General features: G+C 39.9%; 1 protein-coding gene across 4 annotated transcripts in view; it reads right to left on the reverse strand.

Moving 5' to 3' along the window:
• The window catches only part of myo18ab (myosin XVIIIA b), a 297,356-nt gene that overhangs the window by 255,305 nt on the left and 27,001 nt on the right, over positions 1-15,050 (reverse strand). For all 4 annotated transcript variants that reach the window (XM_088345491.1, XM_088345490.1, XM_088345488.1 and 1 more), the window contains exon 4: positions 5,703-5,790. In XM_088345491.1, coding sequence (XP_088201617.1) covers positions 5,703-5,790 — 88 coding nt within the window. The remainder of the gene's footprint in view (positions 1-5,702; positions 5,791-15,050) is intronic.

The following is a 15,050-nucleotide window of genomic DNA, read 5'->3' on the forward strand; positions in this document are numbered from 1 at the left end:
TTTTATGTTTGTTCAATGTTGTAAGTGTTTGTATTCTTTCCTGTATTCTTATCTTTCTTGTCTTATATGGTTGTCCAGCGCTGGCGTTTAATCGGCCCACGTAACTGAAAGGTTTAACAGAAAAATATCGAAGGAAAAGGAAAAAAGGAACAATACAGTGCTCATTGAGATGAGAAAAACATTTTTAAAGAGTAAGACGGTTTAAAATGTATTGTTTTAGATAGAACCAATAGCACGTCTCGTTAGGAATCGAAAACGTTCGTTTTTTTTGGGAAATCGTTTTGAAGCTAAGGGTGTGCAACGTAACGTCTGAGAGCCTATGGAGTTCCCGGAGAATAAATTTTTTTTCAGTTGGAAAACGATGAATTTAGAAGTGAAAAGTTTCAAAAAAAAAATTATGTTTGGTTATTTTAGGTGCTTTAGATGATGTTAATGCCAGAATAACACCAAGAAAGGATAGAATAATATCAAAAAGAAAAAAGTTAACCTATTCCGGTTTTCAGTTCAAAATTGGAAAATTAAGGAATGTGAAGACGAGGAAAAATCCAATTGAGTGAATTGGGATGGATTAATTTGAGATAGAAGCATTGTTGTACGAGAATAGTGGAAAAGCGTGAGTAAATACTTTCTTTTCATTGAATATGGAGGAAAAATTCATTGAGTCGAATAAAATGAGTAAGATGAATCATTGTAGATCAATGCACGTCATTTTCACATTAAGTAGGTGAAGCTAAGATAGTAGATTGAATTGGTTTGGAAAGAAAAATAAATAAATAAATAAATAAATAAATAAGTGAGATGGTTATATGTCAATTTCCCATGGGCTAAAGTGTTAGAAGGCGTAGAAGAAGGGAAAGTTATGTAGGAGATGGATTGTTGGCAGAGCAAGTAAGGAAGTTACAAATACAGAAAGATAAAAGTTAGTAAAAGAAAGTAAGAAGGGGAAAAGAAAGCAGACATTAAGGAAGAGAGGGCCATACAAGTAAGATAAGAAGGTAAAAAGGGGAAAAGAAAGTAGACATTAAGGAAGAGAGGGACATACAAGTAAGATAAGAAGGTAAAAAGGGGAAAAGAAAGTAGACATTAAGGAAAAGAGAAGAGAGGGACATACAAGTGAGAAAAGGAAGAAATGTAAAGGGGAAAAGGTAATTAAATTAAATATTTTTGTTGACAATTGGCCGGAGTTAAAGAGCATATATTCCGGATGGACGTGTATATCTAGATACCATCAGACAACCGAGAGGAATTCCAGAAGAATTTAAAGCTAGGAATGAAATTAAGTCTGGATTAGAATCGATATTTATCTGGATAACTCCGAATAAGAACGCAGAATGGATTAATTACATTTATTACAACCAGCAACGTCGGATGCATCGTCGCTTCCGGGTTGTGGTGTTTTTTTTACAATTTGATTCTTTCATGTGAGATCATAAAACATTAGTTTTCATCATGCGTCGTGAGTAATGCCTCCGAATTTCACGTGGAAATACAGATGAAACTAATAACTATCACATAGTCCACTGCCTTCTCTGTAAACACATATTAAATAAATTAATTACCTTCTCAAAATGTTGTCCAAATGTGGAGACAATTCTAAAGCATATGTGATGTTGGCCAATAGAAGGCTCTTACAGCCATAAGAACAATATGTCAGGTTTGTGTATCTAATCACTATCAAATAATTATCCAGAACACATCCTATAATTTCCTGTCTCACATCAACTTGTTCAGCATCCTATACACAGCTGTTTTCGAACAATACACCAGCATTTAGTAATTCTTGTTTTTTCCAACCAAACTAAAGGCCAATGTAGAACGTCCCGTGGAAGAGCTGACCACCATCACAGCTACCACACCATCCACACCACCGGGCACGTAGTCGGCATCTTCCAATCCGGCGCCAAACCCCAAATCACCCAGAAAAAAAAGGAAGCACGATACAGTCCTTGACTTTTTGAAAGAGGAGTCTGCCAGAGTGAAGAAAAGGCACGAGGAAACTGAGGCCAAAACTGAGCAGTTCCTGATCCTTTTTGGGAAGCTCGTGGACAAATTTCCAGAACAGTGACATCTCAGCAATGTTTCCCTTTGTTTTATAAAAGGAAAATATTTTATTTTACAAAAGTCAATTCCATTGAAGTTGGGAAAAAGTTTAAAATGTCAGTAAAATTAGAATAGAATGACTTGCAAACCTTTTCTAACCCATATTTAAATGAATACACCACAAAGACAAGATTATCCATGTTCAAACTCATAAACTTTATTTCCATAAGCAAATAATGATAAACTTAGAATTTTATAATTGCAACAAGTGCCAAAGTAGTTGGGAAAGGGGCTTCTTCACCATTGTGTTACATCACCTTTCCTTTTAATAACACTCAATAAACGTTTAGGAAGTGAGGAGACTAGTTGTTGAATCGTTGATAGTGGAATCCTTTCCCATTCTTGCTTTATGTACAGCTTCAGCTGTTCAACAGTCCGGGGTCTCCTTTGTCTTATTCTGCGCTTTATAATGCGCCACACATTTTCAATGGGAGACAGGTCAGGACTGCAGGCAGGCCAGTCAAGCACCCGCACCCTCTTACTACGAAGCCACGCTGTCGTGAGACGTGCAGTGTGTGGCTTGGCATTATCCTGCTGGAAGAAGCAAGGGCGCCCATGGTAAAGATTCTGTTTGGATGGCAACATACTTTGTTCCAAAACCTGAATGTACTTTTCTGCATTAATGGTGCCTTCACAGATGTGCAGGTTACCCATTCCTTGGCCACTCATGCACCCCCATACCATCACAGATGCTGGCTTTTGCACTTTGCGTGCATAACAGTCTGGGTGGTTCTGTTCTTCTTTGGACCGGAGGACACGACGTCCACAATTTCCAAACACAATTTGGAAAACTGACTCATCAGACCACAGAACACTTTTCCACTTTGTATCAGTCCATTTTAGATGGGCTCGGGCCCAGAGAACCCTGCGGCGTTTCTGGATGTTGTTGATGAATGGCTTACGCTTTGCAACATAAAGTTTTAACCCACACTTACGGATATAGCGTCGAACTGTATTGACTGACAGTGGTTTTCCAAAGTGTTCCTGAGCCCATGTGGTGATGTCCTTTACACATTGATGTCGGTTCTTAATGCAGTACCGCTTGAGGGCTCGGAGGTCACGGGCATTCAATAATGGTTTACGGCCATGCCGTTTACGCACAGTGATTTCTCCAGATTCCCTGAACCTTTTCACAATATTATGGACTGTAGATGATGATATCCCTAAATTCCTTGCAATTGTACTTTGAGGAATGTTGTTTTTAAACTGTTCAACAATTTGCTCACGCAGTTGTTCACAAAGAGGTGAACCTCGCCCCATCCTTGCATGTGAATGACTTAGCTTGTTCGGGTCTCCCTTTTTTATACCCAGTAACAACTCTCACCTGTTGCTAATTCATCTGTTCACCTGCAAATAGTTGGTTGATTTCCATTCATCCACTTTCTGAGTAGTTATTGACACCTGTCCCAACTATTTTGGCACGTGTTGCTGTCATCAAATTACAGAGTTGATGATTTTCTCCCAAAACAATAAAGTTTATGAGTGAAGACAATAAATATGTTGTCTTTGCTGTGCATTCATTTAAATATGGGTTGAAAAGAATTTGCAATTTACTTGGATCAATTTTTATTTGCAATTAACACACTTTCCCAACTTCATTGGAATTGAGTTTTGTATTAAGAACTCAATTGGTATACAGTATTGGTATATTTTTGTTACATTTTGTGACACATTATTTATTTGGGCACAATGCGAGTTTGTTTTTCTGAAAGTAAACTATTTAACCCAGAGTGATCTGTAGTTGTTTTCTGTCCAACAGTCACATAGTTCACACACAGTATCACACATCATTATGAAATAAACCACCAAGGTGTAACTCAAAATAAAGACGTTTATTGAATAGTAATGCGGAAAAGCACAGGATGCAAATGTGGGTCTGACTTCCAGAGCCCGAAACATGGCTTTTGGGCAATTTATTCCATATTAACTGTGGACAATTCTGTGTACAATGGACCTGGGAACACTGAAGACCCGTGACACCACACGGTAGGACAGACCGTGGGCCAGCCAGTACACGTAGATCAGGACCTCCAGCCATGGTCCTGTTCCCTCTTCAGCAGCTCCTGCAGGGCCCACATGACCTTCTTGCTCAACCTTAAGTCCTGAATGAGTTCTGACTACACATCGAACCATAAGCACAGGATGGGAACATTCCTGTCCAACCTGTCCATCCTTATGGGATGGCCACTCTGGAACACAACAGATAAGATAAACAATTTAGACATAAATGTGGGCATAGAAAAGACAGCTTTTACTGTGATGTATGTATCATGAAAAAATGTAGAAATGGCCTTTTTTTATATGCAATGACAACTCTTTTGAATTCAATTCCTTGTGAACCAAGGTGTTTGGGTCGTACAGGGAAGTTTGGTGACAATATTATGTCAGCTTCAGGGTCAGGTGGACTGTTCTTGTGTTCGTTTGCTTTTCATCGTGTCACACGTTAAAGACCCCTACTATATGTCATAAAATGGCATTAAGATACTAATAGGTAGGTTGTCATTTATGTCTACACAAACATAGGGTATTATGTGAACGTGCGTTGTACGTTAACCCTTACTGTATTTGACCGAACGGGTCGTTTTTTTAAATGAGTGTACGTACCTCGTAAAGATGAATCAGTGCTACATAGCGCCGAAGCCGTCTTCAATATCGCGCATTTCTCCTCCGTTGATTAGAGACACGGAAATGGTGATGAGCTTCCAGGCAATCGGTAATAACACAGCTGTAGCGGGCATTATTAACGTTGTACGGACTCTCCAACTGCCACACCACAGGTTGAGACTCTAGTTGTTTACATATGATGTAGGCCAATACGTCACTTAGGTCTACAGCCAATTCGTATTACGGCTATCTACTGGACTGTGGTGGAACCTTGCAAGTCCCATCCAATTTCTTAGGGGACAATATTCACTTTGCACTCCACTCACCGAGGGGACTTCCCCTATGGAGGGCCCTCACTGGAGTGTTCTCAGGGCCAAGTGAGAGGAAAATATTTCCCCAAAAATATTTCAAATCATATACAGCTATGACGTTTTAGCTTATTAGTTCTCAAGTGGTCTGACTCCAGGACCCACCATCCCATCCTAACAACAAAGTGGGACCCAAATCGGGAAAAAATTCCACTTCACAAATTTATAGAATGAAAGGATTGTGCATCTTAAACAAGAGAGAATATTTTCACATAAAAGTACAAGCAAAACGACTTAATAATATTCCCTATGATGCTTGATTTAGTTCATTTTAATGAAACTTAAAAAGCTCCTGTTCAGTGGCTTTGTCTTTAAGATAATAAATTCCAAATATCATATATTCTCTGCTTTATCTGTTTTTGATCACGCTCAACATTTGTAAACAAACTTTAGCAGTCTTTTTCTCTGACATAAAAAGCGGGTGTCAACTCACATTATTTTTATTATTAATCATTATCAATATTTTCCAAGGACACTGTGAAGACGGGTCAGCGACCCAACTTTGGGCCCCGACCCACCAGCTTAAAAACACTGTTTTAGATGAGACCATTTAACTTGCGCAGGAATGTGCACACGACAGTACATGCATGGGTAAATTGTAAATAATGTATACTGTATATGTATACTCACCCAATGAAAAACCGTCCTTATGGACCAGCCAGACCTTCTCAGAGCTGTACCAAGCCTGCTCTGCTGCTATCTGCTCCTCACTCTTTACCTAGAAGACAAATAACCAATAATTGAGCAAGGTATAACTTAAGAAGACTAGAAAACTTGAAATCAGCCCAGTGTCATTCTGCAATAAATATTTCCAGTGCTTTGGTCTATCTGAATTTTTTTTGTAGTGCAATCTTGAACAGCTTTGTAAAACAAAATAAGTTATTAAATATACTGCACAAACTCACGAGCAGATAATTAGTATGTAAAAAGAAAAAAAGTGCAATCCTTTTTCACCCAATATGGATCACAGTTATTCGTCAATTTCCTGCGGCACAATAGACTAGGTCTCACAGCACACTTGTAGATAAAGTATGAAGTGTGAAAACATTAAATCCGCACCTTAGCACGGCATGTATCCCCAGTAGGGTAATGCCAGGGAGATGTGGGCATGGCGAGCATGTTGCAATTGCAGCACATGCACACATCGGGATTAATCGCTGTCAAACATCTCTGATAATGTTTTCTTCTTGCATGAATCTCACCCTACCGTAGTTTGGTAGGGAATGTGAGTGCGGGCAAGACAGGGGAAGGGGGGAAGAATTGGCCCTAGCGCAAGTTCACCCTCCTCACGGTCGTATTTATAATCAACATCACACCAATAAGCCACAAAAAGATACTGACAAAACTAAAAATGTTACAATTGAAAGATGAGCAAGGGGGACATATTATGAATGATATCTCAAACAGGTCCCAAAGTCTTAAAATGTCTCATTCTCTGTCAATGTCCAATGCTATATAGTCGTAGTGTCTAACAAGTCTTATATTTCTACAATTGATGTTTTTGTTAATTTCATCTGAGATGCTTGAGCATGCAGAAATAATTCTACAAATAAAATTGAAATGTTGGTCTTTCACAATGTGTCTCCTTTTGGCTCAGCAGGCTTACTGATCGATACGCGGTTTGTAAACATTACACTCAGCATGCAAAACAGGTGACTACAACACGTTTACGCTTTTTTCTGCAGTTGATCTTATGTATATGTTTTCATATTTCTGTGTTTTCATTTGGGGTCCCACACTGGTAGCGTGTGGTTTATCGGGTTAAATCCTGAGGCAATCTGCAGCCATCCCTATCAGTGGGGGTAAGCAGTAGTCCTCAGGTCCCTTTATTCACATTGTTAGACTGTGCCATAATCATTTTTTAATTCTATTACTTTTTTTTTATTGTGTGTGTTTGTCTATTACGTGTTTTGGGTTTTTTCGGGTGGGGATAAATTATGGGATTTTATTGTCTTATTGTACACTAAATATTTTACTTTATTGCATAATAGGTGCTTTACAAATAAGTGTGATCCGATTAATGTTTGTGCAGGGTGGTTAGTGCGCAGCCCCATGGTGCAGAGGTTCAGGGTTCAAGTCCAGCTAATGCAGCCTCCCGTGTGGAGGTTGCATGTGTTCCTCGTGCCTGCGTGGGTTTCCTCCGGGCACTCCGGTTTCATCCCATATCACCAAAAACATGCATGTCAGGTTAATTGGCCAGTTCAAATTGTCCCTAGATGTAAATGAGTTGTCCGTCTCTGTGCGACTGCCTGGCAACCAGTTCAGGGTGTCTCCTTCCCACTGCCCCCACCCCCATGACCCTATTGAGGATAAGCGGTGCAGATAATGGATGGATGTTTACATATTTTTTCCTGATCTTGTTCAATTTGCAAAGACAAGGTGAACATTTTGCAGACAGGGGTTAAAAGCTTTACTTGATTTCCCCTGTGTTTTATATTAGCCATGCCAACAACAAGTTCCATAGCAGGTTAAGCAGCAAATTTCAGTGATGTGATGCCAAACCACAAGCAAAACAACAGCATTTCCTTACTTATGACAGTTGCGTGCAACATGCTTTAGTATAAGGGTTCGTCCACTTTTGCATTGCAAAATTCAAGTACGTTTAAAGCACATTCAAGGCCAATCTTCAATCTTTCCAGTACCTACAAAGGAAGAAACCCAGCACCAATCGAAAGAACATTTCTTTATTTTATTGACTCGATGACTAAAATAAAGTCGTCTTATTGCTGCTAGCACATACTTTGTGCTGTTTTGAGCTGTTCCTATCTTTGATCTACGATATTTTTCTGTCATTGGGCTGCTATAAACTGACATGAATTCTGCAACAATGCTTGCGCAGCAAGGCTACGTCACACTTGTTTGCAAACATGGAAAGGTCTCTATAGGTGTTGTGTAATAATGGAGTTTAAAAAGGACGACAAAAAGAAAGAACTAAGTATAAATAGCAGAAAAAATAGCCAAATTTGGACTCATTTAATAATATTAATGGCTCTAAAGCAGAGTGCATTTGATCTTTTGTATTACCAGAGACTACTGATCTTATTTATTTAAAATTATATTTTTCGCATGTTTTTTCAGAGTATCTGTTTCAAAATTGGTTATAATAGAATTGTATAAAAATCTTTTTGCATTTTATCATGTATTTATAGCACTGAAGAGTTTACATTTTTTTTAATTTATCGTTTTGCATTTTCAGAGATTTTGTGTTTGTTTTTTTACTGTCAAAATGTCTTTACTTTCTAAAATTGTATTTACTTTACAACTTATTTTGTAGATCTGGGAATATTTGTATTAATATTTCATGTTTTATTTTAGGGATCCCAGCAAACCATGCGATTACTTATTACTAAATACTTTTGTGTCTATTGTTTTTTAAATATTGAAATTCTATCTTTGAAAAAAAGAATAATTGGGAGTCGACTCTTCTCAGTGAGCCAAGCCCAAAAAGCCAGTTTTCTAAGTATAGCTGTCCTCTTTGGTGCACACTTCGGTGACGCTTTACATGACAACGCCATAATGACAAGCCATTAGAGCAGGCGTATTGGCATCATTTTCACATACTTTTTTTTTACAATTCTTCATTTATTGCATTGTCTATACATAGAGTCAGATTGCCAAGATATTTCTAGCATTTTCAAGCAGCTCACCCTAAATTCAAACATTTCCTGACCTTGAAAACAGAACTTAAAATTCAAATATTTTCAAGGGTATCAAGCACCCATACGAACCCTGAATACAATACTGTACTACACACTTCAATGCAAACACGAGAAACAGAACACTTCACAAAAAGCCAAAGGCCAGTTGGAACATTTTCAGGGGTGCTGAAGATCCTCATTAGTCGCTTTTGAGCTTCCTCTGTATGATTGTTAAAGGTCGCCCATTGGGTAAAACTGCATCAAATTTAGTCCAAGGGCACTGATGAAAATATTTGAAAAACTACTTTTAGCTTATGAAGACAGACGAGGTAAAATAATTCTATTAAATCACTATAAGGTGCTTGGTTCTACGAAAAGAGCTCCTTTTATATTATTAACCCCTCCCAGCAAATATCAATGTCACAAATAATGATGACAATATATTATTTTTATAGGCACACGTCTGTTAGGCATTTAGGTAAGCCTTTTCATAATTGTCTTTTCTTATTGCAGACGCTCCCCTACTTACGACCATTCGACTTATGAAAAACGGTAGATACTAAAATTTTGGGATGTCTGGACATTGCTATAATTTTGATTTTGTTTAGTGTGCACCTTTTTCCGAGTCCAGGACGATACTGTAGTGCTTCTTCCCGGCGCTGCCAGCATGTGGTGGCGCTGTGAAAGCATCCACCCAAAGAAGAAATTCACTTCCTTTTCCAAGTTCGTGTGCACTAAGAGCTTTGACATTTTTATTGTTCTATATCTTGTGCATCCATTCAATATGGTTGGTGTAAAGTAGAGGCAGAAAGTTTCATTTGAAACAAAAGTGAAATATGGAAGCTTGATGCTGTTGACCAAATGTTTGGATCGCTTTTTTTCTGCCACTTTTTACCACGAAGGAGGAAGCCGCCGAACTGTTGAAGCTCATCTTCTAAAAGTAAGTTAAACTTAACTTTATTTTTATAGAGCACATTATTTTATGAAATGTTTATTTTTTTAGTACAAACCAATACAGGTTACCCATACAAGCCTTAAAGATACAAAATACAGTATAGCACTAAAGCAACTTACAAATTCCAATTGCGAACGATCGTCCGGAACCCATCTCGTTCGTAAGTAGGGCAGCGTCTGTATATGGTTTTACATTGTATAATAATAATTTTTAAAATCCTGTCGCGATAGGTCCCAGACTTCCAGTGGCGCCATGTGGTAGAAGGCAGCAAAGAAAGTCGCTCTGGCAAGAGCCATGACAGACTAACGAAATAACTTAGGAAAACGACAGAAAGGGGTCATTTTGTGGAAGAAAAACATTTTAAAAAATATGGTCAAGAAAGGAAACTGGCGCAAAAGAGAAAAAGACTGAGGGAGCCGAGGGAACTGTGCCGGCCATACTCGAAGTGCTACGTAATTTAAAGCAAGAGCACGCCGAAGTAGCCAGTGAGAACAAGATTACAATGGCACAACTTGAGAAAAACATCAAAAGGACGGTATAGCTGTAGCAAAAAGTGGAGCGTATAAGGATCGAAACGCAAACACGGAATGCTGAATGGCGCAATTGGAGCGCTCCACAGCCTTCCTGCTCCAGCAAACTGTCAAAATAGCCACCAAGTGTGAGGATTTGTAGTCAAGAACCAGACCCAACAACATTTGAATACATGGAACGATACTGTTAGCCTTATAACAGGCTTCATCAAGTCGAACATGCCAACAACGGGGCACATGGACATTCGTATTGAGAGGGAACACTGCACACTGGTGGCCAAGCCTCAAGGTAAAATGGCACCACCACAAGCAATTATCGTGCGGTTCTTGGACTACAGAGTAAAATTTGTGATGAAGGAAGCATGGAAACAGAAGACAACTTATGAAGGCAGGGCAGTTTACTTCAATCAAGACTACACCACGGAAATTCGAAAGAAGAGGAAACAAGTGAGGGGCATCATAAAAAAGTTGAAGTAGAAAAATGTGAAGGCACAGTCCCCATACCCCAGCTGGAGATATTTTTGGGATCAGGAATAAAGACATTTTTCACGCTGATGGATGCAGCACCATTGTTGAAAGAAATGGGGATAGACGTGGAAGAAGACCTTACGGAGACACTACAGAGGATAATGGCGAAAAACAACTGGACCACAGTAACTGGATGGAGAGGAAAGCGAACAAACACCCCCACCACAGAAGAAGACCTGCAGGCTCTCATGGAGTAAAACAAAGCCAAGTTCTAATTTGGGGTGAAGGAGTAATAAACGTTTCTTCCCTTTCTGTTAAGTGTTTAATATAAGTGCTTGAAGGACAGGAATTAAAATCTTTTAAACAACTTTAAAAAGAACTTGACCTGTCTAAAAAGGATTTTTATAAATATTTGCAACTAAGACATTACCTCCAGAAACATTATGAATGGGGGAAAATATGCAAGAAGTCAAAAAAAAGTTGAGAAATTGCTAATATAATACTCAAAGGGACGATCAATAAAGAGGGTTATCCCAAAATTGTATAAAGCTCTGCAAATGGATCTCAGTAATGATGGGCTGGATGTTAAGGAAAAATAGGAACAAGAAACTAATGTAGTGATAAAAGAAGACGATTGGGAGAAAACTCTGAAAGAGGGAAACAAAATAACCAGCAGTACGACATGGAGGGAGTTTGAATGGAAATCCAAAATGCAATACTTCTATACACCCTCTATCACTTCAAAATATGAGAATACATCTAATTTATGTTGGCGGAACTGTGAGAGGATAGGGTATTTCACGCATATTTTCCAGAGTTGCCCTGTGATATTACATTTCTGGAGAAGTTTTCAGACAGAAATAAAATTAATTATTGGTTGGGAGTTGCGGTTGGACCCACTGACCTATGTATTGAGAATTTTGCCAGAAGAGTTATTGACTGGTCAACATAAATATGTATTCAGGGTTATACTTATATGTAGCAAAAAAAGTATCAATGTTTCCTGGCTGAAACCACAACCACCTGACATAAAACAATGGAGAGACAAATTAAAGCAAAATTACATTGTGGAAAAAAAATCAGTGCAAGACTTCAAATGAAGCTAGATCAAATTGAGAAAAGATGGAAGCCTATCACACAATTTTTACTTGATGTCTAAACACCTCAATTTTTATTTATTTTATTATCTTTTTGTTGTTGTTTCTTTTGTTATTTATGGGAATTGTATATTTTTTGTTCGCATTGCTATACGGTGGGTGACCCAACCCTCTGTCAAATTATAAGAAATAAAAAGTTAGGAAGAAAAAAATGTTTCGCACTAGACACTTTAGGCCCCAAAGTGTTAAACCAAAAAGAAAAGTTTTTGCCAAATGGGTTTAGTCAGTGTTGAGAGTTTCTGCAAAAATGCGCCACACAAGCTGATGGTTTTCATGTACTGTATTGTGTTTCTGAAAAGAACCATGACAACAGTAATTACAGATGCCCTTTGTTGTTTGTGCACTACCAAAATACTTTACAATTAGTGAACAAAATGTGCACACATTCCAATAATTTCTGAGTATCTTACAAAAGCCACGAAGAATAGTGTATTAGTAGATATAAACACCATGCTTGGTCACGTAAGTCTGTGACTTCCCTTTTGCTCCCAGAAGGAAAAACGAGAGGAGAATGCCATGTCGGCTGATCTTCTTTCGTTGACTGCAGAGTCAGGAAGAATGCAAAAATTAAAATAATAAACTAAAATAATTTTTTTGCATCACATAATACAAAGTTTTATTTCCAGACAGTAAAACAGTAGAATAAATTACAAAAGAAAAAAAGTGACATTGATTTTACCAAGATATGTCGCGTTTTTTTTTTTTTTTTTTTTAATGGATGGCACTAGACTACTTTTACATGGAGTCAGGAACCTTTAGAAATATAGGTGACATTTGGGTTTTCAAATGCAAAGCAAGTTCTATTAATTTGTAGATAATCAAAACATCTTCAAACCCCAGCCAGAAACCCCAAATTCATTTGATACGTGGACTGTAAAACCAGGGGGGGACAAAACACTGGACCAGGTTTACAGTAACATGAAACATGCGTACTGAGCCACCCCCTCCCCCACCTAGATGGATCCAACCATATCTGTCTGTTACTCACCCCCTCATAAACCCCCCTCCAGAGGAAAACAAAGACTGAAACAAGAACAATACAAGCATGCCGTGAGGGAGCACTCTCAGCTGCAGGACTGTTTTCACCGGACTTGCTGGGTATTTGAACACTATGACCTCCAGGAGTACACTGATACTGTACCATCTTACATTAGACACTGTATGGACAACGTCACCGTAGATAAAAAAAAAAAATCATGGTCTACCCAAACCAAAAACCCAGGATGTCCAGCTAAGTGTCCACCCTCTTTAAACACTGCAACACCACCTGCAGGTCTGGAGACGGTGCTTTTTACAGCACAGCCAGGGTTGACCTGAAGAGAGGTGTTAAGGATGCAAAGGCAGCCTACACGAGGAGGATAGAGGACCACTTTGCTGGAAATGACTCGAGGAGGAGGTTGCAGGGTCTACAACACATCACAAACTACAGAGGCAACAATCTGGCGACTGTTGGGGCTGACTCTTCACTAGCTGCGGATCTTAACCAGTTCTTTGCCTACTTTGAAGCTGGAAGGCCACCAGCAGCCACACTACACCAACCAACAACCAGCAGCAGCACACTGACACTTCAGGAGCATGAAGTAAGACGTGTGCTGAGAACCATAAACCCCAGGAAGGCAGCTGGTCCAGATGGAGTACCAGGGAGGGTACTCAGGGACTGTGCTGAACAGCAGGCTGGGGTCTTCACCACCCTCTTTAACCACTCCCTGTGACAGACTACCATCCCACCCTGCTTCAAAACCTCCACCATCATTCCCATTCCAAAGAAGTCAGCAGTGGAAAGCGTCAACAATTACAGGCCTGTTACACTTACGCCTGTGATCATGAAGTGCTGTGAGAGGTTGGTGTCCCAGCACATCAAGGACTACCTACCACCCACACTGGACCCCATCAGTTTGCTTACAGGGCAAACCGCTCCACTGATGACACCATAAACACCACACTTCACACCGCGCTGAGCCACCTGGAGCACCGGGGGAGCTATGTCAGGATGCTTCTCCTGGACTTCAGCTCAGCCTTCATTACCATTATCCCAGAGATCTTGGTGGAGAAACATTCTTACCTAAGACTCTCTTCCTCCATCTGCTACTGGATAATGGACTTCTTTTTAAATCGCCTACAGTCCGTGAAACTCTGCCACCATGTCTCTCCCACCCCAACACTGAGCACCGGCTCCCCCCAAGGATGTGTACTGAGCCCCCTGCTTTTCACCCTCTGCACCTCCAACTGTTCACCGACTCACCTCACAAACACAAATTGTTAAGTTCGACGATGACACTACCATGGTCAGCCTCATCTCTAAAGGGGACGAGGCGGCGTACAGGGATGAGGTGGAGTCACTAACAACGTGGTGTTCGAAAAACAACCTCGTATTAAACACCACAACAACAAAAGAAGTCATACTGGACTTGAGGCGGAAAAGCAAGGACCCAGACTTGTTGAGACTATGTAGAAAGACTACACACTATCGAATTCCCGAGTGTGCACATCTCCGACGACCTCTCCTGGTCTGCAAAGACCAGAGCTGTGGTAGGGAAGGCCCAGCAACGGCTCCATTACTTAACAGTGCTCAGGAAAAATAATCTGGAACAGCAGCTGCTGGTGTCCTTCTACAGAGCCCTAGTGGAGAACATTCTGGCACACTGCATCACGTGTGGTATGCTGGGTGCATGGCAGCGGACAGGAAAATTTCAGAGGGTCATCAACCAGCCCAGAGAATTGTTGGTTGCTTTTTGCCCAATTAGGAAGAGATTGCCTGCTCTCGCTAGCTCAGCAGAGTAGAAAACATCATCAAGGAATCCTCTCGGGAGGGACTTCCGGTGGTGCTATGAGGTAAAGGGCAGCAAGGGAAGTAGCTCTGGCAAAAACCACTAAAGACTAACGTAATATCTACTAGGAGAAAGACAGAAAGGGTACAATTTGTAACTTATATCAAAGAAAAACACTTCAACAAAACATGGTCAAGAAGGGGAGACTTGTTGAGGAAAATGGCGCCAAGAAGAAAAAGATCGAGGAAGCAGAAGGAATGTCATCGGTCGACGACGGACGCGACTTGGCCATCTTCGATGAGATCCGTAAATTAAGGCAAGAAAATACCGAAGCAGCCAGCGAGAACAAGATTGCCATGGCAAGACTTGAAAAAAACACCGAAGAGCTTTTGGAGCGGACTGTGTTGCTGGAGCGGAGGGTGGAACGCATGGAGAAGCTACATGCTAACACGGAAGAGCGAA

Source organism: Urocampus carinirostris, chromosome 10 (genome assembly GCF_059441175.1).
Source record: "Urocampus carinirostris isolate Australia breed hairy pipefish chromosome 10, RoL_Ucar_1.0, whole genome shotgun sequence".
Lineage (NCBI taxonomy): Eukaryota > Metazoa > Chordata > Actinopteri > Syngnathiformes > Syngnathidae > Urocampus > Urocampus carinirostris.